A 25,724-nucleotide genomic window follows, 5' to 3' on the forward strand; every position below is an offset into this window, starting at 1 on the left:
AATTGTCTCAGTTCCTTTTTTGGAAAAGAAAAAGTGCATTTCTGTTTTGATCATTACTTTTTCTTATCTTCAAAATTGTTCCCTTTAAATGCAGTGGGAGAGGGGTTAAATTGAAAAATATGTCACACAACTAAAAAAATAAAAAAGGCATCTCTCAATGATTCTGACTACTTATTCATCTGTCTTCTTGGAAAACACCATCTGTTTATATAACCATAAGCCATGATTTACTTGTTTATTTGCTTATATGTGTTTGTTAAACTGTAACAGAAATGAAAACTATTTATTCTTAATAAGTAGAAGGAATGTGGCCTTATGACTTTTAAATATTTTGATATCTCTGCTACAGGCAAGCATTGCCATGAATAATCCACGTAATACAGTATTTTCCTCGAACCATTGGTAACTTACATCATTCTTTTCAGTGATGTAAGCGTCAACTCTAAACATACTTACTAGGGAGTGGGAGGCATAAAAATGCTTTAAATAAATAAATTAAATAAACCCTATTAAAGACAGTGTGACTCCTCAGTATGCACAGGACTGCACTGTATATTGGTTCTATAATTAGATTTTGGGTGTTGGTGCTAATATTAATCTGTTTTTTCTATCTATTTGGTAACTTGCATAAAACGCACTGGAAGTCCACTTTAGGAACACAGTGATGCCAGTGCAATAGGTTTGGACAGTAACTAAGCTTTTTATGAATGAAAGGACACCTCTTGTTCATGTGAAAGGGAGGCAGTAACCTTTGCTGATTCCAGTTCTTCTCTGCTTCTCCTGCACCCAATTTTCAGTAGAAATCTGAATATTGTAGAACAGATTTTCAGAGAGCACAAAGGTGATCCCCCCACACCTCAGTTCCGTTGGTCTGTGAAAGTAACTGCTCTCAACGGATGCCTCTTCCAGTAGCCATGATCTCCTTATTTAATTATTCAAATAATTATGTTAAGAATGGACTCAGTATAGCAGTGAATGCTTTGTCAAGAGGATGGTGAAAGAAAACAACTAACTGTGCAATACAGTAATGCTGAAATTAGAGATTTCCTAGACAGAGTGTGTCTAGGAATGAATGAATGGGATCTTCATCTAATGAATGGGATGTGCTGTGTACAAAATGAAGTACACATGTGGTTTGGGAAGAGTAGTCATCTTTGGATACTGGAGTCTCTGTATGGAAACATATGAGCAGGTTGTTTTTCACCTTGCCTCAACAAAAAAAACAACAACAACAAAAAAAGGAAAGGAAAGGAAAGGAAAGGAAAGGAAAGGAAAGGAAAGGAAAGGAAAAGGTTCCTGTAATTATTGCTGTCCAGGCTATCATTTAGTTTCACCTGAAGTTAAATGGTCTCAGAAGTTCATTCTTGGGTGAAACGTATGAAGAATTTTGAGACTACTAAAGAGACTTTCAATATAACTAGTGAAGCATCTCGGGAATGTCTGCACAGCCCTACATGAGATTTCCACCACTGTTCTTCCTTTTCTTTTCTGTACATAATGTATTTAATCTTTTGTTCAAATTTGGGATTATTATATAGAAAAAATGTTCTGTTAGGATTGCCTTTTTGCATACAGATTTCATGCCAGATATGCAAAGAAGAAGAAGAAGAAAGGCTTGGCTTTCTCAAGATTTGTTACCCAGCTTTTGTCATATATTTGCTTTTAAATAAAATGGAAAATCTTTAAGATTACAGAAAACATAACAAGGCTGTATGCAGAGCTGAGATTAATGCATAATTACACATTCAGTCAATGTGTTTGTGTGCTTAATAGCTCGTGATCATTGCCTATGATGATGGTGACCCTGTGAAATTCAACACCACTACTGTAGAAATTTCAGTATTGCAACCTTCCGTAATTCCACGGTTTACCCAGGACGAATACAGGTATAGTGTGTGTCCATTTCTATCATTAACAGTTCTTTTCAAAACTGGAAGTGGTATCTGTGGTTATGTTTTGCTTTGTTTTCTTTTTGCAATGGACAAATCGAGACTAAGTTATTTGTGGAAGTGCTTTCACCTCCCTGTCAGGAATCTTTGTCAAATGCCCATCAGTTTTAGGTTTGGTCTTCTTATTGGTGGCCTTAGCACTTTGGAACTTCCTGTTAATATGAACCAAATCACTTCTATGCAGACCTTTCTCAAAGCTGTTTTCTGCTGAACGTGCAACTGACTTTGTGTTTTGCGAAGTATTCTACATACTTGCTACGGTGGCTGTTACACCATATCTAACCAGGCTCTTAGTAAGGTAAATCTCTGAAAGCCAATGAATAAGTACTTTAAAATGAAATAAATATATAGATAATATTATGTGCTCTCTGAGGAAAGTAATATAGCAGTATTCTTGGAGCAAGTGTAGCAGTTAGAGATGATAAATTCTTTGTTAAGCATATACATAAATATAAGTATTTACATAATTACATGCATATATGTAATCTAGGAATCAAATGAATAGAAACTGTACAGAAAAAATACAATATGGTAAATCTGACTGCTTTGCTTGCCCTCATTCTTTACTTAGTGGAGGCACAATTTTGTAGATATAGTAGTCTTCTAACTGCATTGTGACCCTTTTAAAAACATTCTGAATTAAATTATGTGGCACCTAACAGTGGAACTCAAGACACTTGTCAAAGCCACTGAGCATTATGAACAAAGATATCCAGACTAATCAATCTAGTTTTCTGAAATTACTGTGTTGGTTACATAATCCTAGATTGGGTGAGATCTCAATAGTTAAGAAGAATCAAACCTTAAGGAAGAATTAAAAAAAAAAAGAATTCCACAGTCATAGTTGTGAATAGATACAGAAAAATAACATTTTGTGTAGCAGGATTTTTAGCATGGTGGGAAGGTATTTCAGTGCCTTTTTCAACACTGTGTTCCCCCTCAAAAGTATAATGGGTTTTACCAGGTTTACATAGAATCCCAACATTTGGCAAATAGAATGTGTGTTTTTTTTAACTGAAAAGGATAATGTTCTGTGCTGCATGAAAAAGGCTGCAAATTTGACAATGCCATGTTGTTAGCATCTCCTGTGACTGTTGACTCTGTACGTGCATAAAATGAAGTCGCTAAAGGAGCTGAGAAGGGTTTTTCCCCCTGCATTAGGATAATAGAAGTTCTCCTGTCTCTTTCTACCCTTCCAAATTCTGAATACCAGATGTGAAATTAAACCTACGGTGGAAAATTAAATATCTGGGGTTTTTAAAAGAAATGACACTGTCTTGTGATGAATTATCCTCTTTTTTAAAAAAGTAAAAGTTCAAAGGTACCTTGGATTTTTGTTAATTACCGCATATCTTGTCCTCTTCCACAACTAGAAAGTCATAGTTAATGGCCGTGGACTGCTTCTGTAGGCAATAAATTGCTAACTAAAAGTGCAATCAATAGCTATTAAGTATTGCCTGTGGACACATTTAACAGGTGTTCAGGCTTTTTATATCAAGCAAAGGAAAATAGTGGGCTCTTTCAAATGGTTTGGAATAGCATGGTAAACCCTGAGAATCATTTCAGGAATCTAAGTAGCACTGGCTTTTTGTCTGTTTCCCCACACACAGAGAAAGTGTAGAAGTTCATGGTGTTCAGCATGGCATGGATTAGAACAAGCATGTTTGAATTCACTTACACTGACGAGCCTTCCAAGGTTTATGCCATTGGAAGAAGAAGAAAAAAATATATACGGCTGCTACTGAGAAATTAGTTGTACATAACACAACTGAAATTAGCTGTACATAGTTGTACATTAGTTGTACATAAGAAGGCATTTTGAATGAAGGCAAATATACTCTCTGGGAGAGGAATTTCACTATTGCCTGCTGCTGTCTTGCAGCTCATGTGCATTTTGTGATACAAGTTCTGTGTGTGTTTATGCAACTTTCAACATGAAACAGAGAAAAGTGGGGAGCACATATTGACCAGTGCATGGTATATCACCTGAAAACTTCTTGCTGCCCAGATCCCAGAATAGTTTTGCAACTTATTTTGAAATGCTGCTAAATTGCATTTTCTTGAAGTGAAGTTTAGGGTAATTATTAAAGAAAATGTATGTGTCTCTTTAAATTATACTTTTTAAAACCCAGGAGCAACCTGGCATAAATGGAAACATTGCTAAACCAGCTTCTTGAGCCTAGCAAAGAAATTGCTAATTCGCCATTTGCCTTGTGGGTATACCAAAATTGCTTGGTTGTGTTTGAACCTCAGCTGAAAAATCCTATTGTGATTGTTCTTATAACATGCAACATCTGTCTTCACATAATGTCCAATAATATAAAAATAACCCTGGCTTAATGGCTGGGAACTTCTACGGCAGCCAAATCTAAGAATTCAGAAGGGCATCGTTCTCAGGCACTAGAACACAGTTTTGCCCACGTATGCATTTCCTTTTAATAGCCTCAATATCAATGCCCCAAAGCAGCTCATATATATTTGTCTTGCTGTCCCAGGTCTCCCGTAGAACAGTATAATTCTATAGGCTCTAGAAAATCTAGTTAATGGAATTTAGCACCACTAGAGTTGCATTTTTCTCCTCTCTGCCAACGGCAGCCTCCTCTGTCCTCCCAAAATTTTCTCTGGAAGGTCCTTACGTAACACTACAACAGATTCTGAGTGTACAGGAGAATTCCTTCTATGTTCTGTTGATAGAAACTGTTCTGCCAATGGGATGAGCTATTTGGATTCTATCCTGTATCTTTCTAGCCACTTTCTTGCTTCTCTTTTCTGTTCATTCTCTACGTGGGCCCCCACCTGAGGTATAGTCCCAAGAACATCTTTTGCTCTCACAAACAAAAGCATTTTCCCTAAGAAATGTAGCAGGAGCTTGTCCTCTGAGATACTCAAAAAGGTACAATAAATCAAAGTACTCTTCCTCAGAGGATTCTGTACGAGAATTTTTTTTTAACTCTGTCTTCTTTCAAAGTCAAATAACTGAATCTCAAGACACCTCCCTAAGGGAGTTTAATACAGAAGACATGAGGCATCTAATCATAGCAAGATTCTGCATCAACTGCTACAGTAAAGGAAGACTTTCTTCTGACCTTCATAAAGAAGTGAAAAGTTTCTCCAGCTCTTACCCTTATCAAAAGAAAGGAAAGAATTGCTGATTAAATCTTCAATAGCAAACATCCACTAGTGGGATCAGTTTTAACAAATCAAATAAACATACTTTATAAATGTGCTTTGTTAAATAAGTTAATCCATCATTATATTTATCCATCTAGGATTATATCCCACCTTTTCAACTATTTCAGATAAGAGAATGACCTATCCATATTTGATCTACCTTTGTAATTATGACATTGTGCTTGTCCTTTGAAGAGTTATTTAAAGGCTACAGTATGTCCACTGATTCCTTAGATTCTGAAGAACCCCTGACAGAAATATAACATTAAACACAACTTCTAGCTTTAATTTTAAATCATTGCAAAGATTATACAAAGATGCACAGCACTTGATAACAGTCTATCCGAAAGGAGTTTGACATTTATCTTTAAGGATAATAGGCCATATCAGTGGTTCATGGTAATAATACCTAACCTGCCTTGTCTTTTTTAAAAGAGTTAAATACCACTGGAAAGGTCAAAACGTTGTGAACCAATATGAGAAAAAGGGGGAGGGGCATAGTGAAAGGCATGCATTTCTATTGAACATACTTTGCAAATAACATTGCAGAGTGGAAAAAATATCAAACTGAACTTGTGGAAGCAATACACATTTTATTGAGGTGGCACATCATAGGCAAGCACAAAAGCATGCTAAGTTGAAAAGCTGCAAATTAAAATATGTTGCCTAAACCGTGTAGCCGAATCATATCACCCTCTGGTGTAGAGTGAGACATGGATTTAGCACTGAGGACCATTCTTGTGTTGCCAATATGGTGCAGGATCTGTGATCGGCAGGCGACGTGAACCCACCGCCAAATGCAGGATCCCACTTTCAGGAAAATTAAATTGTGGCAATGTGCCAAACTTGGGATTCTGTATCTGTCAGTTGAGTACAACGAAGAAAAGCTAAAAGTATGCACAGGAGTTCAGACTCTTTCCCCAGCACTCCCACACGCTCAAGTAGTCATCTGACATTCGAAGATTTTTTATCCAATAATGCTATTTGGGTCCTTACAGCTTGCCAATAATGTCCAAGCTTTTCTGAAAACTTGAATATAGATAAACATAGCTTTGGAGATAAGCATAACTTTATTCTTCAAATGTATCTATGGGGAGAGGGGGATTTATTAATTATTTGAACAGATATTTTCTTTACAGAATATGTTAAAATCCACATGAAACGTTTTTACAAATGTTAGATTAAAATGAACAGCTTTTCTAGTTTAACCAGTTCTAATGTCCACATTCTGTGTGTATCTGGGGTGGGGGGAGTTGAGAACAGCAAGGCCAAAGGAGAGATTCCTTTTCCCTCCCCTTTGTTTTTCTCTTTTGTCTTTATGAAGATAAAAAATTTAATTAAAAAGACCGGGACGTGCATGCGAGATAAGAACATAAGAAAAGCTGTGCTGGATCAGACCAAAGGTCCATCTAGTCCAACACTCCATACACACAGTGGAAAACCAGCGGCCCACACAATCCCTGAAGCAGGATGGGTGCAAGAGCTCCTCCTGCCCAAGCTCCTCAGCAACTGGGATAAGCAGACATGCCACTTCTGTTGATGGAGGTATACATAGCCTTTAATGCTGGTAGCTACAGATTGAATCTACTTTCAAGAACCTGTCCAATCCCCTTTTAAAGCCATCCAAACTGGTTGCCATCTCCACTTCCTATGGCAATGAATTCCATAGTTTAAGAATATACTGTGTGAGGAAGTACTTCCTTTTATCTGTCCTAAACCTCCCATTCAGCCTCATGGGATGACACTAGGTTCCGTTGTTCCACTAGGTTCCACTTTCTCCACACTATTCATCATTTTAAACATCCCTATCATGTCTTCCATTATTCACCTTTTTTTCTAAATCAAACAGTCCCACTTGTAGCTGCTCCTCACAGAGGAGCTGCTACAGCCCCTTGATCATTTTAATTGCCCTTCTATGTACTTTTTCTAACTCAGTAATGTCCTTTTTCAGGTATGGTGACCAGAACTGAACACTATATTTCAAGTGTGGTTGGACATATATAATGATTACATATTAGATAATCATTACCATCCTAGAGTCCAAGAAGTACTTATGTTTCAAAGTGGCATAGGAACTAAATTAATTGCAAATTGGAAAATGCATAATCTTCCTATCCCTAATGAACTTCCTTGGGATTTAATATAAAATAAAAGGTAAAGTGGCCCAGTGGTTATTTTTATATTATAAAAAATATAATCCTTGCTCACTTACGACGCAGCAGTGTTCATGTGTCGCACACATGAGGTCCCTAGATCAGTGTTCCTGGTTAGATCTGGGATAGGTCACCCTGAAGGACATATAATAAATTTAATTAAAATTGGAAGGGATAGGATGACTTGTAGGCATCAAAGAAGATATCTGGAGGCACAATCGTTCCCACAGGTTCTACTCTTCCTGAGTCAAAGAGATCGCTGTTATCAGGACTTGGGGATACCTTCTCCTGAGATATTAAAAAGAATCAGAATGGACAATACTGGCCCAAGACTAACTCAGAATGCTGAACATGCAGGATTCCAGCTTACATGGAGCCCTATATGCACGGAGATCAAAAAGAGTATGCTTCATCCTTGCAGATATCCATTCTCAATGTGAGGATGCTGAAGTGTGGGGCCAAGGGGTTGAAGAACATCAGGGGTAGAGCCAGCAGCATCACCAACATTACGTGTGGGACCTATTTGTACATGAGAAGTGTCCATCGTCTTAAAGGAAGCCTGGCCAGGGGTCTCACTCTGGCCCTACAGAGTTTCCACGATGACCATGCTCCTTTCCTCCAACTATTGATTGTGTGCTGGTGTAATGGCTTTTATTAGTGTGTTTCCTCTCATTCAAAAAGACCAAAATGCCTCTCCTAAGGCTTAATGATGGAAGAAGAGCATTTGAATATACAGGACAAACAGAGGCAAAATTAGTTGATGAGTCCTTTTATCCTTTTTATCCATTTATGCTTCAACAAAAAATTTTCTTGTGGGGCCAACAACACTTTTACATTGAACTGATGTATTGTTCCTTGAACCTGATTTCATTAGTTAACTTGAAGGAGTGAAATCAATAAGGCACAATTTTTATAAGGTTACAAAGAACAAGAATTTGGGTGTTTCTCTATGCACTTCCTTCAGATTCTCCCACATTGAACTCAAAAGCAGCATCCTAATTGATATTGATTTCTCAATCCATACAATTCTACAATGTCAGTATGGGAGTTACAGGGATGTGACTAAAAATAGAAAAAGCTAAAAGCGGCATAGGATGGAAAGAATGTTTTTAAACACTCACATACACACAGCAAGGTTTTTCATTGTTCAAACTTTTCATCTTACAAAGAGGGCATTGAAAGACTCTAGCCTATAGGTCCTGAAAACAACAAGGTAGAATTTTCTTTTTCATAAAAACAAATTATTTCCAATGTGCATTGCTTACAGTTACACAAATGATGCACTGTCATCATGACTTTTTAGTACTATATTGCTATGTATCATGGGTGGCCAGACTTGCTCAATGGAAGAGCCACATTTGATGAATGTCAGGTATTTGGGAGCCACGAGTGGGTTGCTCACAGGCGGTGGGGGCCAGGCAGCAAGTGGCAAGTGGGCGCCCACGGGCCCCTGCAGCAGCAAGCCGTGAGCTGCAACATAAACTCAGAGTGCATGCAGCTCCCGAGCCTCAGTTTGGCCACCAGTTTTGCTATAAATAAAGTCAGATCTACAAATCACATTAATCACTTACATGGCATTTAAACCTAAAATCTTAACCTTATTCTCTAGTACTTCACTGCAGTCACAGGTACTGGATCTAAGATCCCTGAAACTGGAACGAGATCAGAATGTCCGTATGTTTTGCTCAGTTCTCCATGGACAATTGCGCAAAACTGAACTGCATGTTTTGACATTTCCAAGTAGCATATTTAATCACGGATAACTAAAGCCCTCCTTCAGGCATTCTAAAAGCATGTAGGGTCTGCATGCAAAAAGGACGGGAAGGAATTAGCACTACTAGCTCCCTCCTGTTGAAATCTGAAAATAGTCCTCTGTGTGGAAGGCAGCTGTCTGCCACAAAGAACCTCCTCTTTTTTTCTGATTTAGAACTTCACCTGAGACCCTGTTTCTTACATGTAGATGGGAAACACTTTTGGCCCTGTGGGCTATACTTAGTGCTGGGTTGGGGGATATGTACAAGTTTCTATACATACGTGCATACACAATTACTCTCTCGCACACAAGCTTTTCCCTGTACCACCACATTTTGTTACACATCTCTCCAAGTTGTGCTGAGATAGCTGGGAGGTTAGAAGGTTACTTTAACCTTCCCCTGCCCTTTATCTGGACCAAAATCATTGTTAGCATGGAATCCTGATGCAGCCGTTCCCACTTGCCTACCTGTTGCTAGGAATGATGGATAAACAGGGATCTGGGTGGTGAATAGGCTAAAGGCCCTTCCCTCCCACAACTTCCTAAGGACAGGGCTCATCTTAGACCTGACTGAGGCATTGCATCAGTGATACCATTGCCACCCACTACAATTTATTTCAGCCCATTTATATAGCTTAATCCCCTTCCCAGGCAACCAGGAGAATCCAAGTGGGAAAGGGATACAAGTCTTTACATCCTCACTTGCAGCCCTGTTCAAGCAGCCACGAATTAGGCAGCAATCATGCCATTTACCTGTGATTTGATTCAGGATGTGGCTTCCATAGTAGGAAAGACTCGGCTCACAGATAGCTCCCTGATCCAATGGTTGGGAATGCCCCTCCTCTTGTGCCAGTTCATCATGGCCCCTGACTGTGTGCAGCATCTTCAGGGGAGTGTTAGGAGAAGGAGGATCTGGAGAAGTCTATTTCCATCAGTGCATTTGATCCAGTGTAAATCTGACTCTAATGCCTAATGTTTGAATCAAGCCAATGTTATTGCTTTGTTTTGTATCCTTAATTGTCCCTTTTCCCCTGTCAGCCAAGCACTGGAATTACGTGACCCTAGGCGCACATAACTTGCTGTTTCTTCTTTAGTCTCTTAGAGAAACAGAAAATCTTGTATATATTGAGTAAATCAGCAGAGTAATGAGAACGTGACTTTGAAAAAGAACAATCTCTTTTGTCCAATTCTGTAGGCCCCCTCCTGTGAGTGAAGGTGCACCCAAAGGAACTCAGGTTGTTGCTGTAACTGCTGCTGCCTTGAATCAGACTATTGTCTATTCCATTGTTTCAGGAAATGAAGACGGTAAGTCTCAAGCTGTCCTCCATGACAAATGAATAAAGTGTTCTTTTAAATGAGAGAAGAAATGCCCCAAAGAAACAAAAGAATTTGTTACCCCCGTTTGCAAAGGACTGGATTTCTAGTATGATTTATTTTCAGCACTAATCTCACTGTATTTTCTGCTTGCATTGTGGATTTTTTAAAGAAAAGCTTCCCTGGAGAGTTGTGCTTCTGCACTGCTAGCTGGGGAGGTCTCATTCCCTCATTCAACTGGATTAAACTGTTAAAACTAATTAAACGTGTACTGTGTCAATATGCCCATGGTTGCTGCCTATCCAGCACTATTTTACAAAACACAGGCTCTGAGAAAGAAGGCAGGCCAAGTCCCAAGTCCAGGGCACTACACAAATTCGGATGCCCCCTAGACATGATGTTGAAAATCCACAACCAGTTCTTTCATTTCCTTAAATCTCTTTTAAAAGCAATTTTGTGGGACCCTAAGCTGGATCAAGATGTCACTAATGGGAGATGGAGGCCTTAACAGTTCTCTTGTGCAGTTTTTCTTCCATATCTGCTGTGTACTCTGATACTTTTAATTAATGGGGCCAATAGCAAGAGGGGAGCAAATTGCACTGCAAAAATGATACCATTGAAAGTGTTCTTTCCTCTCCCCCTTTCAAGATCCTTTCAAGACACAGAGACTTTAGAACAAACATGCATTCGTTTAGTATTGCCTGAGTCTATCCTGTACTGTACTGAACTAAAAGTCTCCCACAGGACAGGGGTGAAAAGCTCACCAGCTTGCAACAGGTTGCCTCTTGAAACTGGAGACCATCCAACTGCCTTAGGTCACCCCTTCTACCTTCCAGCCTCGGACAACTGAGGGCAGATCTCCTACAGCCAACTCCAGCCTACACCACCACAGTTCCTCCACCCCCAAAGGAGGAGCTTTTCTTCACAGGAACCCCCTGGGAATTAGTGAAACCAAGCTTTGGTCTCAGGTCCTGAAGTTCTTCAAGCTGCCTCCAGAGAGTGTATTCACTTGTGGCTGCATCCCTATGTAACCTCAGGGCTTAGCCTGAGGGAGGCAACCTCCAAAGGGGAAGCTGCTAACATGCAGACTTTCTCAACCAAACAATACAGTACTATTTCACTGATAGCCAGTATTACCACTTAGAAAGTCTTTTCTGTCAGCAAGTGATAGAGAAGTGAGGGATATTCTTTAATTCTAGGTAGAAGAAGGAAGCAGACAAATCTTTGGATTCAAAGCCTTTCACTTGATTCAGGAACCTTTTGATTTTGACTGAAACTTCCTATCCCGTCCTAATGTTTCAGGAAGTTTTACATCATTAGCAATTATTATGATATTGTTGTTGCTGTTATTACTGCTATTACTACTGCTGCTGGCATTGCTGCATTCCAGGTGTGTTTGCCATTAATAATAGAACGGGTGTTATCTCCATCAAAAAATCTCTGGATTATGAAACTCTGAAAAACTATTTACTTCGTGTACAAGCCGATTCATTGCAAGTGGTCCGCTCAAATTTACCTGTGCCATCCAAAAGTAAGTTATGTTCGTGACATTTCTTATTTATGCATGTATTTGAGTTTCTACCCAAACAGTCTATCCCTTTCCAGCTACTTTAAAACTTCACCTGTAACTTTGTTATACCCTTGGAACACATTCCAAACCTGTGATCACTTGCATGATCAGAAGCTTACACTTACTTAGAGCAGCTGAAAATGAGCTGGAATTAACATTTTCAGGACACAAGTAATCAGGGTTCACAAAAGGAAGCTCCATAGACCTGCCCTGTCCTGGAAACATTCATTTCAGGCAAGTCTGCAGGGTTCCTCTAGTGGTCATTTCTGGTAGTGTTACCTTATGAGTTCTTGGCAGGCTGTCAGCTTGGAATATACCTGCCGTTTATACTCTTGAATGCGATGGATACTAGCGGTTTCAGATATGGTAAGGCTGTTTCATTTTTTAATACATGTCCATGTTTCTGGAGTGGTTCATGCTGCTTACCCTCTCCCAAATGCCATGTGTGCTTGCAAAATGTAAGAGCCCAGTGCTGCTGCCTTCATGCCGTAACAGCCAATGAGATGGCAAGCTGCTTGCAAGAGCTAGATTGGCTCCTGGGCTGCCTAACACTTCAACCCTGTCCAGTTTTCCTGATGACTCTGGAATGCTTTCAGTAGTGATTTGCCAGTGTTCAGTGATGCTTAAACTCCTTCCACCATCATATCATGTCATCAAGTCTGCCTCCTGCCTTGTTCTGCAGGGATCGCTTGTAGCACGACACCGATAAAACTGTAAGCACTTGCATATTTGAAGTCTGAACCATGGTTACATTTATTCATTTATTTTTATTTATTTATTTAGGAGACTGCTACGTTGCCCCAGTTGCTGAACCCTCGGGGCAGCTCACATCCATAAATAAACTTCCATAGAATAATATAAATTAACAATATAAATTTCGCCCTGGCCAAAGAATAAAATGAATAAATACTATTAACAATTAAAATGACATTTGAACAAAAAGGTCTTCGCCTGGCGCTGAAAAACAAATAACAAATTAACAATTATATCATCTTTTCTCTTGTGGAAAATCCTTTACAGTACAATATATTGCCAAAGTAAATACATTTATTTTAGCCTTCATTTTTTTTACTTATTTACTTATTTGCTTATTTATTAGATTTTTATCCTGCCCATTTGGCAAAATGGCTTGCTGGGCAAGTTACAAAATTTTATAATAATAACAATATACAATAAAAGCATAAGAACATGAACAAACATTTCACAACAGTAAAGATGCCTCACAGAAAAACCAGCAATAAAAGCACACAACCACACAGTTCTTAAACAGCAGAACAACATTGAAAAGGTGCAGTAACACAGCATATAACAAAAATAATTTTAAAAACTCGTTCAAATTACCTTAATCAAAATATTGGGTAAATAAAAAGGGTTTTGTCTGGCACAGAAAAAATATAAAGAAGGTGTCAGGCAAACTTCTTTGGGGAGCTGATTCCAAAGTCAGGGTGATAAATAAGAACACACAAATTTTAACAAGTTATTAAGTTCTCTAATACTGACTTGCACACAATGTCAAGAAAATGAAAAAGTCTGAGCTGGGATTTTTAAACCTTTTTAACAGCAGAAACCAATGCAACAGAATTGTAATTAAACAAGGCAATTCTAAATATGTGAGTGTTTGGGGGGTCAGTGGCAGATGCCTGATTTCAGGCATTGCTTGGGGGAATTTCTTTACTGGCTTGTGTTTCCCAGTGATTCCGCATACTTTTTTGTTTGTGTTTTGTTTCAGTCTCTTGTAATTCCTCCCCTCCCTTCAATGAATGGAAGGGAAAATATCTACACCAGCTCCACGCTCTGTAGGTTATGGGCTCACGTAGGGGCTTGACAGTGGAGCAAGGACTTGAAGTCACAGAGCGTAAGACCAGGCTTCCTCACTACAACCTAAGCCAGCACTTGGCCCCTACCAGCTGATAAACCCTGCTGGTGGTTCTCTTACAACTGCAGGTCTTTCCATGAGTGTACTAGAGGTCTGCAGGCAAGAGAGGCTGCCCCACCAGTGGAGCTTCTTTCTGCTGGCAGAGGAGCTCTTCTGTTCCATCTCAATCCCTTAAGGTGCCCTTTGGGAGGTGAGTGTTAGAATTGCTCTGAAAACAGGAAGCTTTAAATCAATAGTACAGTGGTGCATTATACACACACACGCACACTTTATGAAAGAGTGTGTCCATTCGATGAAAGGATGGAAGCTTTTTTGAAGTTTTCAATAATCATAAGTTACAAATTGGTAACTTGATTTAATATAATGGCATCTGAATTTATGAGAAATTTCATGCTTCATCCCAATTAACTAAAGCATGTAACTATTCAGCCCAATTAATTAAACAAGGAATTGGTCTTCCAAATTAATTTTTTATGTGGGCTTACTCTTTTTTATGTAGAAAGACAAGGATCACATTTTTACTTTTGTAAAGATATTTTTGTACAGTCAAGAAATCTGTTTTGTGTTCTTCTCCATCTGGCTATTTTATATACCCTAAAACCTTGGATTGCAAGTAACTTGTTCTGCAAGTGTTCCACAAGATGAGCAAACATTTCTAATAAATTTTAACTTGATAAATGAGCGATATCTTGTAATATGAGTCACATGATCACAACTGAGCCAATGGTTCTTCTCTTTCTCTCATTGCTGTCTCACCCTCTTGTTTTGTGCTAATGCAAGTGGGTATTTCATAGTCAAGCCCCTGCTCATGTATCATTCTGAGACTCCACGAGCCTTCAAGAAATGCAAGGTACAGAAGAGCCAGTTAAATGTTATATGGAGGCCCAACAGCAAGGTTCCTTGTTAAAGTTGCAAAAAAGAAAAAGATTCCATTGAGCCAATAGATAGCAGTGATTCCGTTAGTGATAGTGAAAGTCGTCCTACACAATAACCCTCCTCCCTCTTGTCTCCCTCACACCAGGTTAATTTTATTTTTCTTTATATGTTTTATTTTCTTTATTATTTTGTATTATAGGACTGTATTGTAATCATTTTATATGAATATTTTTGGATTGTGGGACAAATCATCAGAGTTTCCATTATTTCTTGAATTACAAGCATGTTTCCCGAACAAACTATGCTTGCAAACCAAGGTTTTACTGTGTAAGTCAAAGATTTGAACTAAAACAATTTATAAAGTCACATTTACCTTTCAGGTGAATGCTAAATGGAATGGTTAGCACATCTTGAGATCAACCTTATATGTTTAATATTGTAGAATGGGTTAGCTTATTATTGACCACTGTTCCATTATAAAGGCATCATGCAATTAACTGAAATATATTAATAGGAATGGCCATAAATCATATGTTTTGCCTGCAGAAGGTCAACAGAAGGAATGTCTTGGTATGGCTGGTGAAGACCTCCATCTGAAGCCCTGGAAAGTCTCAACTGGTAGTCTATATGTTTTGGACTACAGCTGTCATAAACTTCAGCCAACATTGCCGTTATCTGGCTTCTTTGGAGTGGTACTCCAAAAATATTCCAAGTGTGCCAGATTGCCTACCCCTGGTTTGGAGAATGCAAAGCTAGCTAGACTGGCCACTGGTCTAACAGCATAAGAGTATGTCCTCTGTCCTTACAAACATAAAAAGATGATTCCCTCAGAAATTTTTCTTTAAAAGATATGCATACAGTTGAACAAGGGTGTACAAGAGAGCTCAGTGAAATAATGCAGCACAGCATGTATCATTGTTTGAATTAATTCACCCTTCTTAGTTGCTTCTAAATCATAATAACCATGAACCAAAACATTAGGAGTCACAGCAACATGTCTTATGAGAACATCAAAACACTTGACTAATCAGCCTTCTAAATAATAATGAATTACAGGGCAATTAAAATAACAACTTGAATGTTATTGATTTCATCCTGTGTTTTTGCTTCAGGGCATATCCTTGTAATGTTTCTCATTTCCAGAGGCGATATGCCAGAAATGATCCCTGAGAATGATGTGAGTGAATTCATTTCTTATTAAAATTAGCATTCACAGAAAACGTCACTCACCACATAAAGTTACTAGTTCTTCCACAATAAAGAAATTTGCACTAGTAGTCCGTATGATTTCTTTGTACTGTTCCATCATGGACAAAGAATTATGATATATCTATGCCACAGAGTTTTTGGTGTATGTGTATGCATGTGTGTTTAGAAAAAGGAATGGCATTTTTTATTTTTAAAACATTGTTTGATTAAAGCATTATTTCAAGCATTGTTCTTTTTCAGCAAGTTTTCAAAATTCAGATGAGACTTTTTTTTTTTTTTTCAGTAAATGACTGTTTGCCACAACAGCCTTGACTTAGGATTTTCAGTACGTGGAATCTCTCAGGCTTGATGCCTCCTTCCTCTTTTATTATATTTCATTATCTGTAAAGGTGGTAACAGCAAGATTTCTCTCTGTGCAGTTTACACTTTAAATGAGTTTGTTTTCACATTGTTTTCCCATTTCCCAACAATTTCCATTGTTCCTCCTCCTTTGAGCAAAAGCCAGTGAACCAGGTAGACACAACAGACAAATAATTGCCTAAGTCCAAGATCTGTCCTGCATATAGGAAGCAATCTGGGTCCATTTGCAGTTTCCATCATAAGGGAATTTCACATGAATTTACCCCCCACCCCCAGATGCTCTGTGATGTTGCAAGAGGTTATGCACAGGGGTTCCCACCAGCCCACCACCCCCACACAAAAGAGAATGGATTGGCTTGCTCTTTTGTGAAGGCAAGACCAGGTCTTAATTCAGATTGATAGACAACCTGCCATCTCTTTCAAAACCTGCCATCTCTATCAAAACAGGCCTGCCATGCAAATTCTCAGAGGACCCAACCCACAGGAGATCTTCCCCTTCTCCTTCTCCTTCTCCTTCTCCTTCCTCCTCCTCCTCCTCCTCCTACAGGCGAGTGCGGGGGGGGGAGTGCAGCAACTGAGAGGACTTCCATAAGTAACTCTGTAATGATGATGTATTAGCATGTTTGAACTGATGAATAACTCTTCAATGTAGAGAAGAAAACAGCTTAGGAGAAGTATGAGAAGTAGCATGATGCTTACTGCCTTTTTCCAATCATCTTGGTTCATGCCAACTGTTACTGTGATTCTGTGGCAATTGATCAGATAGGATCATTCTCTATCTGTCATATCTTTGTTGGGACCAAATTCTGCATCAAGCTGCAAAACCAAATTTTAAAAATGAAAATGGTATTTATTTTTGTATTCAGTTTCTCCAGGTTTGTACACATGCTGCCTAATATAAGTATTCTAATATAAAATCGCTTTGATTCTGCAAAGTCTGTTTTGGTCCATATATTTGTCTAGAAAGTAACCAATAAGGCTTCATCAGCACTTCCTTATCTGAAGTAATTTAATACCTACAGTACTGAGCAAAGAATGTGATTTGACATACATCTGTAGAAGCAATAAAAATATTTTCAACATGACTTTTAAACTTAATTCTAGAGAACCTATATTAATATTCAGCACATATTTATTATGAAGGATGGTTCCATTAAACAAGCACCTTTAAGTAAGAAGAAAATAAATACAACATTATTAGTGAAGGTATCACAGTATCTTTTGTGAACAAAGCACCAGTTTTCCAGCTGTCACTCATCTTCCTTCCGCACACACCTATTTGTGAAGCTCATATATTGCATGTTGGACGGTGTATGTAGTTCGTCATGATTTGAGCTGCATTCCATTGTTGATATGTCTTACACACACTGCCAAAAGTGTACGACACAAGAGAGTTCTTATCATCTTATGAAATAAACAGCTACTTCTTTCTTATATGTGATGGATATACCCATATCCTAGCCAGCTTCCTGACAAGATCAAAAGATAAATCTTGACAGAGTTATAATTCAAGTAGAAATGCTAATGAGAAGTAGATTTTTGAAATATGTTATTCCCAAAGAAGTTGACCACAGACTGTTTACCTTCCTTAAAATGTGAGTCAGTGAATGAAAAGGACATAACACAGAAAACAGAGGGAGAAAAACACCTCTACCACTAAAATAACAAATCAAAATATTCAATTTGAAGGAAAGAATTCAGAAGTCCACCTTAAAATAATGATGACAAGTAAGCTGCATCTATTTTCTTATGGTATTGTTAACTTTAATACTGTTTTTTTACTCCTCATCTTAATGTCATGGTACAATATAATGGGACAGTCACCCATCATACCTATAATACCTTATATAGAGATGCATGATCTAAAATATGTAGATGTTGCTATAAAAGAAGGGAGTTGTCACTCACAATTAGCAATACAGGAACCATTCTTTTGATGGGCAAGAAAGAACATTTGAGTTGACTATAGTACATCTGCAGTCTCAAAATCTCCATACTGAAAGTTGGCACATCACTTCTTCACAGTTGAGTATGGCGAGAACTTGTCACTCAACGTTTGCATCATACATTCATGAATTTCCTTTGGAGTTTTCTTCTGCAGGAACAGGAACTTCATGATGGCCTGGAAATCAACACTTGAAAATCCCACACTTTTTGTTGACATGGTTCTGTCAATAATTTGAAAAAAAAAATAAAAAAATGGCATTACGATTCTGCAAACTGGCTCTTCATAATGTAAAATAGCACTCTTTCTAGCTATGCTAATAAAATAATGCTCAGATTTTTGGAAGTGGGTTGGGCTAATAACTTTTCAGCACCCCCTTGTAGAAAGGTTCAGGAGACTAAAGCATGCTTTGAAGGAGAAACTTGGAAAGTAGAAATACAAGTGAGAACACCAGAAACTACATGGATGGATACAGATTTAGGCCAGACCCACTGAAATTCACAGGACTTGCTACTCAGGACTAACTTGTCTCCTTGATTTCTGTGGGTCTACTCAAAGCATGACGATGTCTGGATCCAGCCAGAAGTCATTCTCTGAAGGTAAGCTCTATTTTTCAGTGTAAAGATAGAGGGATATATTGAATTGTTTTAGTTAAGCTATGTGTCTCTGTATAAAACTACAGCATGTGGAAAGCTGTAGCAGATTCCTACATATTCAGGAGACTCCTGACACACAATCTAGCACCTTACAATTTAGTGATTCAGCTATCACTTAGCATGCTACACTCTCATTCACAGGACTGGGTCTTGCAACAATCTTTTTGTCATTGTTGACTAACTTAAGTAGATCACAATGTTCTCACATATCCGACAGAATAGAGTCTGGTTTTGTCTCATATTTTCCCACATTCAGCCTTTATGACATCTGAGAAGGAAGGTGGCTGTTTATTTTCCAACTCAGTTCTCATGACCCCTCAGGTAGAATGTTTGATGGTTGCTTATTGTACAACAGCTGACAGTAGTTGTCACAGTTTGTTATCTTATCTTGAATTATCATCCCCCTTATACATGACACCCAATGTTAGCAGTTGTGAAAGGAGCCTCTGGGTCACTCCAGTGTCACTAAAAATGGTCATGGATACAAATAGATGATGGAAAAATAAGTCCTCAAAGATAGTTGTGTGGCAAGTTGGCAGATGATGACTTGTGGGAACGTCACCTTAGGTACATCTTATCTTCATCACTGTTTTGCTTTTTCTGCTGTATCAGCTCTTGGCTAGCAGGTAGTTTATACAAACTCTAGGTTGCTCATAAAGAGAATTTATTGTAACCTCTGTTTATCATTCAAACAGCCATCGCCATGGCCAAGAACAAATTCCAAAAAACAATGAGTATTTCAAGGGTAGGTAATCAGTGTGCAAGAATTATGTCATTATTCCTCCCTACCTTTAAAGGGGAAATTAGAAGTCTTTACACTTCATTGGCTTCTTTAAGAGCTCTGTGCTATTTTAATCTTTCAATTTAATATGTTAGCATCTGGTACAAATATTTTCACTGGTAATTATCTCCAAAAAGAATAAGTGAACAAGCTATATTGCTTTCTAAGGTAAGGGGCTTGCATTCTTTAAGAAACTGCTGGAATGCTGGCTTTAAAGATTGCATTGCATGCATGAGAGTTGAATATGTGTCCTTGCTAAGCAGCAGCAGTGCTTAATAGCATAATCCATCATTACTGGAGACAAGTTTGGAGCGTCTTCTTTGTACCTGTTCTCCATTAAAATCCCCACTCATGAGACACAGGTCTTTTTGCCTCTTGCTCAGAAGGCAATTGGACATGGCCAGTGAGGGCAAAGGTAAGGAGGACATTTTCTTCCTAAATCTGCTTAGGTTTTGCAGCCACACAAATGCTTGTGAGTTGGGGTTGCGGTTCTCATGCTTGGGGTTGAGAAGCATTAAAAATAGGTATGGTATAGTGATGAAACCCAGTTAAACTGCGTTTCTCTACTTGGACTGCTTTCTCTCTGGGGATTCCACTCTTCATCAGACAGCAGACACCACAGTTGGGAGGATGAAGCCTATAGCTTATGATGGAGGAGGAGAAGGCATTTTTGTGTCTTCAAGGCCAACTGGTGCTAAAGTATCTAAGAGGAAAAATATGTGTGCTAAACACATATAAGAGATTGAGAGTGAACCACAGATAAGGAATGGAGCATTCTCTCCCCCTAAGCTCTCCCCACTGCTATACAAAATTTGTCTACCCTTTCCCCCTGTGCCCATGGAGCTCCTTGGTCCTTCTAGCCCACAGCTGTCACCATTGACTGCCACCGACTCTCCATGGTTTCCAGCAGAATTCTTTCCTAGCCATGCCTCCAGATGTTTAGGTCTTGCACCTGGGACCTCCTGCTGTGATCGACCTCTGGTCTAGCCATTCGAAATCAGAGAAGCAAATACATTGCTTTTACCCACAATACCAGTGCAATAATGCTACATTCTGAACTAGTATAGGGACATGGCAGATTGCCTGGATCCCATTTGGAAACTCTATCACCACAAGCAATGATTTGTTACACACAAACTACCCTGAAATGTGTTAACATTGCCTCCTCCCCCCCCCATTAGGTGCCAGACATTCTCTTGGCCCATCAAAACATTAGGGTATTTGGGGTGCCCTGGCTTTGGGTGTTTGGTTCAGTCCATATAACACATTTCAACTCTTGTTTATGAAATTGTATTATGTTTAATTATCTTACAGAACCTTCAATAAATTACAACATACATTGACATTTCCATATTCTGGGAATATATTTACACTCACTAGACTAAGCAATTGATTAATTGGTTAAAGGACAGATGAGTAATGAATAGGGAAAAGAATATTTCACCAGGTAACAACCCTAATTAAGATTGTCATTTAAGTGTTGCAATCTTAGTGGCTTGAGCCAGGTTTTTACATCAAAAATGTAGTAGCATTCATTTAACCTGTCAGTTGTCAAAGTCATCCTGAGAATTCCTTAATGGCAAAGTTAAATTAAGGATTACTAATGTCCATCCAATTCTATTGCTCACCTATGGCTTGATTAAAGCAGCTTTCGTAATAGAGATAACTGTCTACTCTTAAACACATTTGATTGGAACAACTTTGGAACCAAGCCAGTGTTGCTAAAGGAGCATTTCAAGGTACCTGGAAATACACAATATCTTAGGAAAGATTACCATTTAGTCATTTGTAGATGGGTATACAAAAGAAAGCCTCATTTTAAAAACATTAAAAAAGATCCAGATAGTTATTCCCCCTATGAGATTACCAGTCAGTGGCCCCAACATCCACAGGTTGAAGCTATATAGTAGTACATATTTTATGCTCAGAGACTTACCTTGCAATGTAAAATCTTGATTAACATGACATCCATTGACATGCACCCACTAATGTGTGGATGGCAGGAGGAAATATCCTGACAAGTGGGGTAGCCCTGGTCTCCTCTTCCATGCACTAACAACCACATAGTGCAGGAATGGGGAACTGCCTCCATGGCTGACCAGCTAATCGTGTATTTTACAGCATTTGTATAATGCTTCATGTCTAAAAAGATTCTGAAGCAGTAAACAATAAAAAGTGGAAAATGTTAAAAGAATCAAATGCTGCATGAAAACAGGAAATCACTTCAAAATGAAAGTGCTGATTTATACAGCACTGATAAATACAGCAGCTGATTTATCTTCAAAAACCAAAGGATGCATCATTTGGCATTTGAAGTTGTGTCTATGATCCAAGGAACTTGTTAGAACTTCAATGGAACTCTTTAGAACTCTTTGTTTGATAGCATAGTCTTGGTTAAGACAAACTGTGATGTGGTTTTACTGTATCTAACAGATGTTGCTGTGCTTATTGTGCGTGTGCATGCACGCGCGGATGTGCACACACACATTTATATGTATATCACACCATAATGAGAGCTTTAGCTATGGGGACTCACAAATAAAATGTATGTATGTATGTATGTATGTATGTATGTATGTATTTTTCATGCTTCCGTGTTGTTGCTGTTGCTGCTGTTGCTATCAAGTTGTCTATGACTTATGGCAATCCAATGAATGAATGGGTGCCCAACAAAATGTCCTGAAGGGCATTCTATACCACATAGTTTTATACCACACAATAACCAAAGTTCTCTGTATACTGAAATAATTATGGGAGGAGGTGCAGAAAAGAACACAATGGCCTGACTTCAGGAAGAAGGTTGTTCTAGAGGAACCAAACCACCCCACCATAGACTCTTCCCTAATGTTCTGATTAGGACATAGGTCCATGTGGAACCACAACATGGCTTACCCCCGGGGGCTAGATGACATCAGGGGAATGCCTTCCCTCCCCAACCCTCTCCCAGGTTAATGAGGAGTTTTTCTGACATGCTTCTTCTGTCACCAGCTCACAGCACCCCAGTGCAAGGGAAAGAAGGTTCAGTTAAAAGCCTGCCACCTCTTCCAGCTGGGTTTGAAGAAGAAAGCCCTGCTGTGACCCCTGATCAGTGATAACAGCAGGGTTTCCTCCCCCAGCACTAGAGAAACACTGCCTTTCTCCAGCATTGGGAATTCCTGCTTGTTTCTCTCTAGTCACTGAGCAAAAATAAAAGCAGGGTTATCTTCCTTTCTCTCCAGCACTGGGACAGCTTGCAGGGCCTCGAAAGGAACTTGCCAGATTCAGCCTACAGGCTGAACACTTCAACAACACTTGGAGCTCAGTCTTCCATGCCGGAGACAAAATCCTGAAGAAAAAGATTGCCTTTGTTTGCTTTGCCATTTATAACTTAGCCGGAACTACTGAGAATCCTTCGTGAATATAGCATCTCCTTCATTTCTCAGCCTCTGCTAGGATTCCATTTCATAGTCACATTTGCTAGTTTTACTTTTTTGTTTATTTACTATTTCTGTTAGTGATTCAAGGATGGAAAATGTAGGAAGGAGGAAAGTTTATGTTTATGTATTTTGTCATTTAAAATTCTGTTTTGCAAACTGCCTGAAGAACTTTGGTTATTGTGGGGTATAAAATATATGATATGGGATGCCCTCCTGGGCATTTTGTAGGGCATACATTCATTCATAGGATTGCCATAAGTCAGAGAACACTTGATTGTAACAGCAACAACAAACGGAAGCATGCGAAATAGAAGCAGTAAATCAGTCAATAATTTGTGAGTACCCATAGCCAAAGCTCTCAGGATGTGGTGTGTGTGTGGGTGTTTAAATATATTAGATAGATAGATAGATAGATAGATAGATAGATAGATAGATAGATAAGAAACACAGTAACATCTTGTTAAATACAGTAAAGTCACAGACAGTGTATCTTGGCCAACGCTTAGATATCAGACACGGAGTTCGAGAGAGTTCCGTGGAGGTAAACAAGATCATAGACACCACTTTAAGTGCCAAAGGATACATCCTTCAAACATCATATGACACAGATAAACACAATTTGATTATTCAACTCAATGTAAGCATTTGTGGCTCTCATTCAGATCAAGACCATCATATTTTGGATGGGGAATTTAAGCTTTCCTCCTTTTTTGTCCTCCCAGTTCCACCTCCCTGTAGTGGAAGTTTTGGAATGAAAACAGGAGACAGATAAATTTAAATTTTCCCCTCTTGGGGTGCAATGGTCCCAATTCAAATTGGGCCCATGTGTCTTTCCACTTTGGTAAATAATCCAAACAGAAAAATGTGTGGTTTGTCCATAAAAGACATGTGAACAGTAGGTTATAAAGTAAGTTCAAGGCCCAAGTGAATAAATAGTGTCTGCCCAACACTTAAACCGTGTTGGAAACTACGGTTTTGAAAGATATGTGGTATTGCATCGGACCTCCCATATCTTTATCTCTTGATAGAAGGAGATGTGGTTCATTCAATGTGATTCCCATTCATTTCAATAGATCTTTTCTAAGGAGAACTAACATTGGATACAACCCGTCAGATTCTAAAATGCAGTGGGCAAATGGAGCACTACCGTTTGACGTACGGTTCTTTTATTGTAATTGGCTGCTGACTGGAACATTGTTAGAAGGAAAAGAATTGAAGAATGAGTGGCTCACAGATGCTATTTCTCAGTCTGCCAAAACCAATGAAATATATGGTGCCCTGTATAAAAATGAAGTGACGAGCTGAAATGAAGATGTTAATGAAATTAAATGTTAGGGTAGTTTAATCTGGAAGATAGATGACTGTATGCCTATAGATAACTGTATGGGCTAAATGTTTTAATGACAGAAATTAGAATACAGAAATAGCAGAATCATTTGCACTGATGTAGAGCAAATCATTTGACATCAACAGGTATTTATAGCAGTTCCTCACAATACAGCCGCACTGTAACTGTTCCTCATGGCTACCCTTTTGTGTATACTAGCCAGAAAGATCAGCCTTGGTTTGGCTGTTTTCACCCAGCTACCAAATGTGAATGATGAGTAATCTGTCAGCATGAAGCGAACCACATTTGGGTGACCTTTGTGGTGAACCAGTGGCTCATGGTATGTAAGCAGTTTTAATTGGTGCTGAATTGTGAAAATCTGACTTGCATAAAATAGGAAATACACAAGGTTACACAGGCCGATGCTTCTGTTCATGAGTTAAAGTAAGTACTGAAAGCCAGCAGAGTTGAAGTTTAGTGGATCATCCAAATCCATACTAGTTGTCTTTCACTGTAATAGTTTAGCTTGTTTAGCAAGCAGAAGCAAGAGATAAAAGCAGATTTGTTAATATCTTGTTGTGTTATTGTAGTCATTGTTATTTTACAGTTGCTTGGGGCTTTTATGGCTATAAACTGTCCTAAACTCATCTGTCAGTTGGGCAGCATAGAAATAAAATAAAAAGCAAACAATGCAGTTCACCCATTATTTCCCGTTATAGAACTTGACTGATGTTTTTAATGAATTGGCCTGTTTGACTCTTTGCTGTTTACCTTGGATCATGTTGGAAAGCACTCTGGAAAGAATAGCATAGCTCTGTAATACAATATGAAACTCAGGTAGATAGACACAGAGATATAAAATCGTTGTGATGGGAAAGCTTTTTTCATGAAGAACATGCTGCAGCCACTAGCAGAAAGTACTTCATGTAATTTTCCTGTTCACATTGCTAGTGTTACATTGAACACAGCCCTGTATGGCTATTTTATGTTAACCCACTATAGGGTTTCTCCTTGGTGTCCTACCCTCAACACCTTATGAGGCTTAACAGGAAGCTTGGAGATGAAAGGACTCTGAAATAATCACCTTGTGTTATACCTGATCAACTTATTAAACTGTATTTGTCTCTCTGGAATAGTTAATATTTTTGTAAGAGAGAGACTTACAATAAACTCTGTTGATTAAGTTTTTTTCTTATAAAACAGCATAACTATGCTAGTCACCACATTCTAGGTGTCTATACAGAAATGGACTAACTGGATAGTCTACTAAGCTACTTACCATTCAAGTTTATTTTCTCATGTATATGTAGCATGAGACACAGTTTTTCTTTTCTTTTCCTTTTCCCAGTGGCTGGACTTTGGAAGACA

At 38.6% G+C, this 25,724-nt stretch overlaps 1 protein-coding gene across 1 annotated transcript in view; it reads left to right on the forward strand.

Annotated features, from left to right (window-relative positions):
• The window catches only part of PCDH15 (protocadherin related 15), a 405,567-nt gene that overhangs the window by 312,189 nt on the left and 67,654 nt on the right, over nucleotides 1-25,724 (forward strand). The window contains exons 24-26 of the mRNA XM_044420577.1: nucleotides 1,774-1,886; nucleotides 10,222-10,331; nucleotides 11,731-11,871. Coding sequence (XP_044276512.1) covers nucleotides 1,774-1,886; nucleotides 10,222-10,331; nucleotides 11,731-11,871 — 364 coding nt within the window. The remainder of the gene's footprint in view (nucleotides 1-1,773; nucleotides 1,887-10,221; nucleotides 10,332-11,730; nucleotides 11,872-25,724) is intronic.

Source organism: Varanus komodoensis, unplaced genomic scaffold (assembly GCF_004798865.1).
Source record: "Varanus komodoensis strain SLA01 unplaced genomic scaffold, ASM479886v1 scaffold11, whole genome shotgun sequence".
Lineage (NCBI taxonomy): Eukaryota > Metazoa > Chordata > Lepidosauria > Squamata > Varanidae > Varanus > Varanus komodoensis.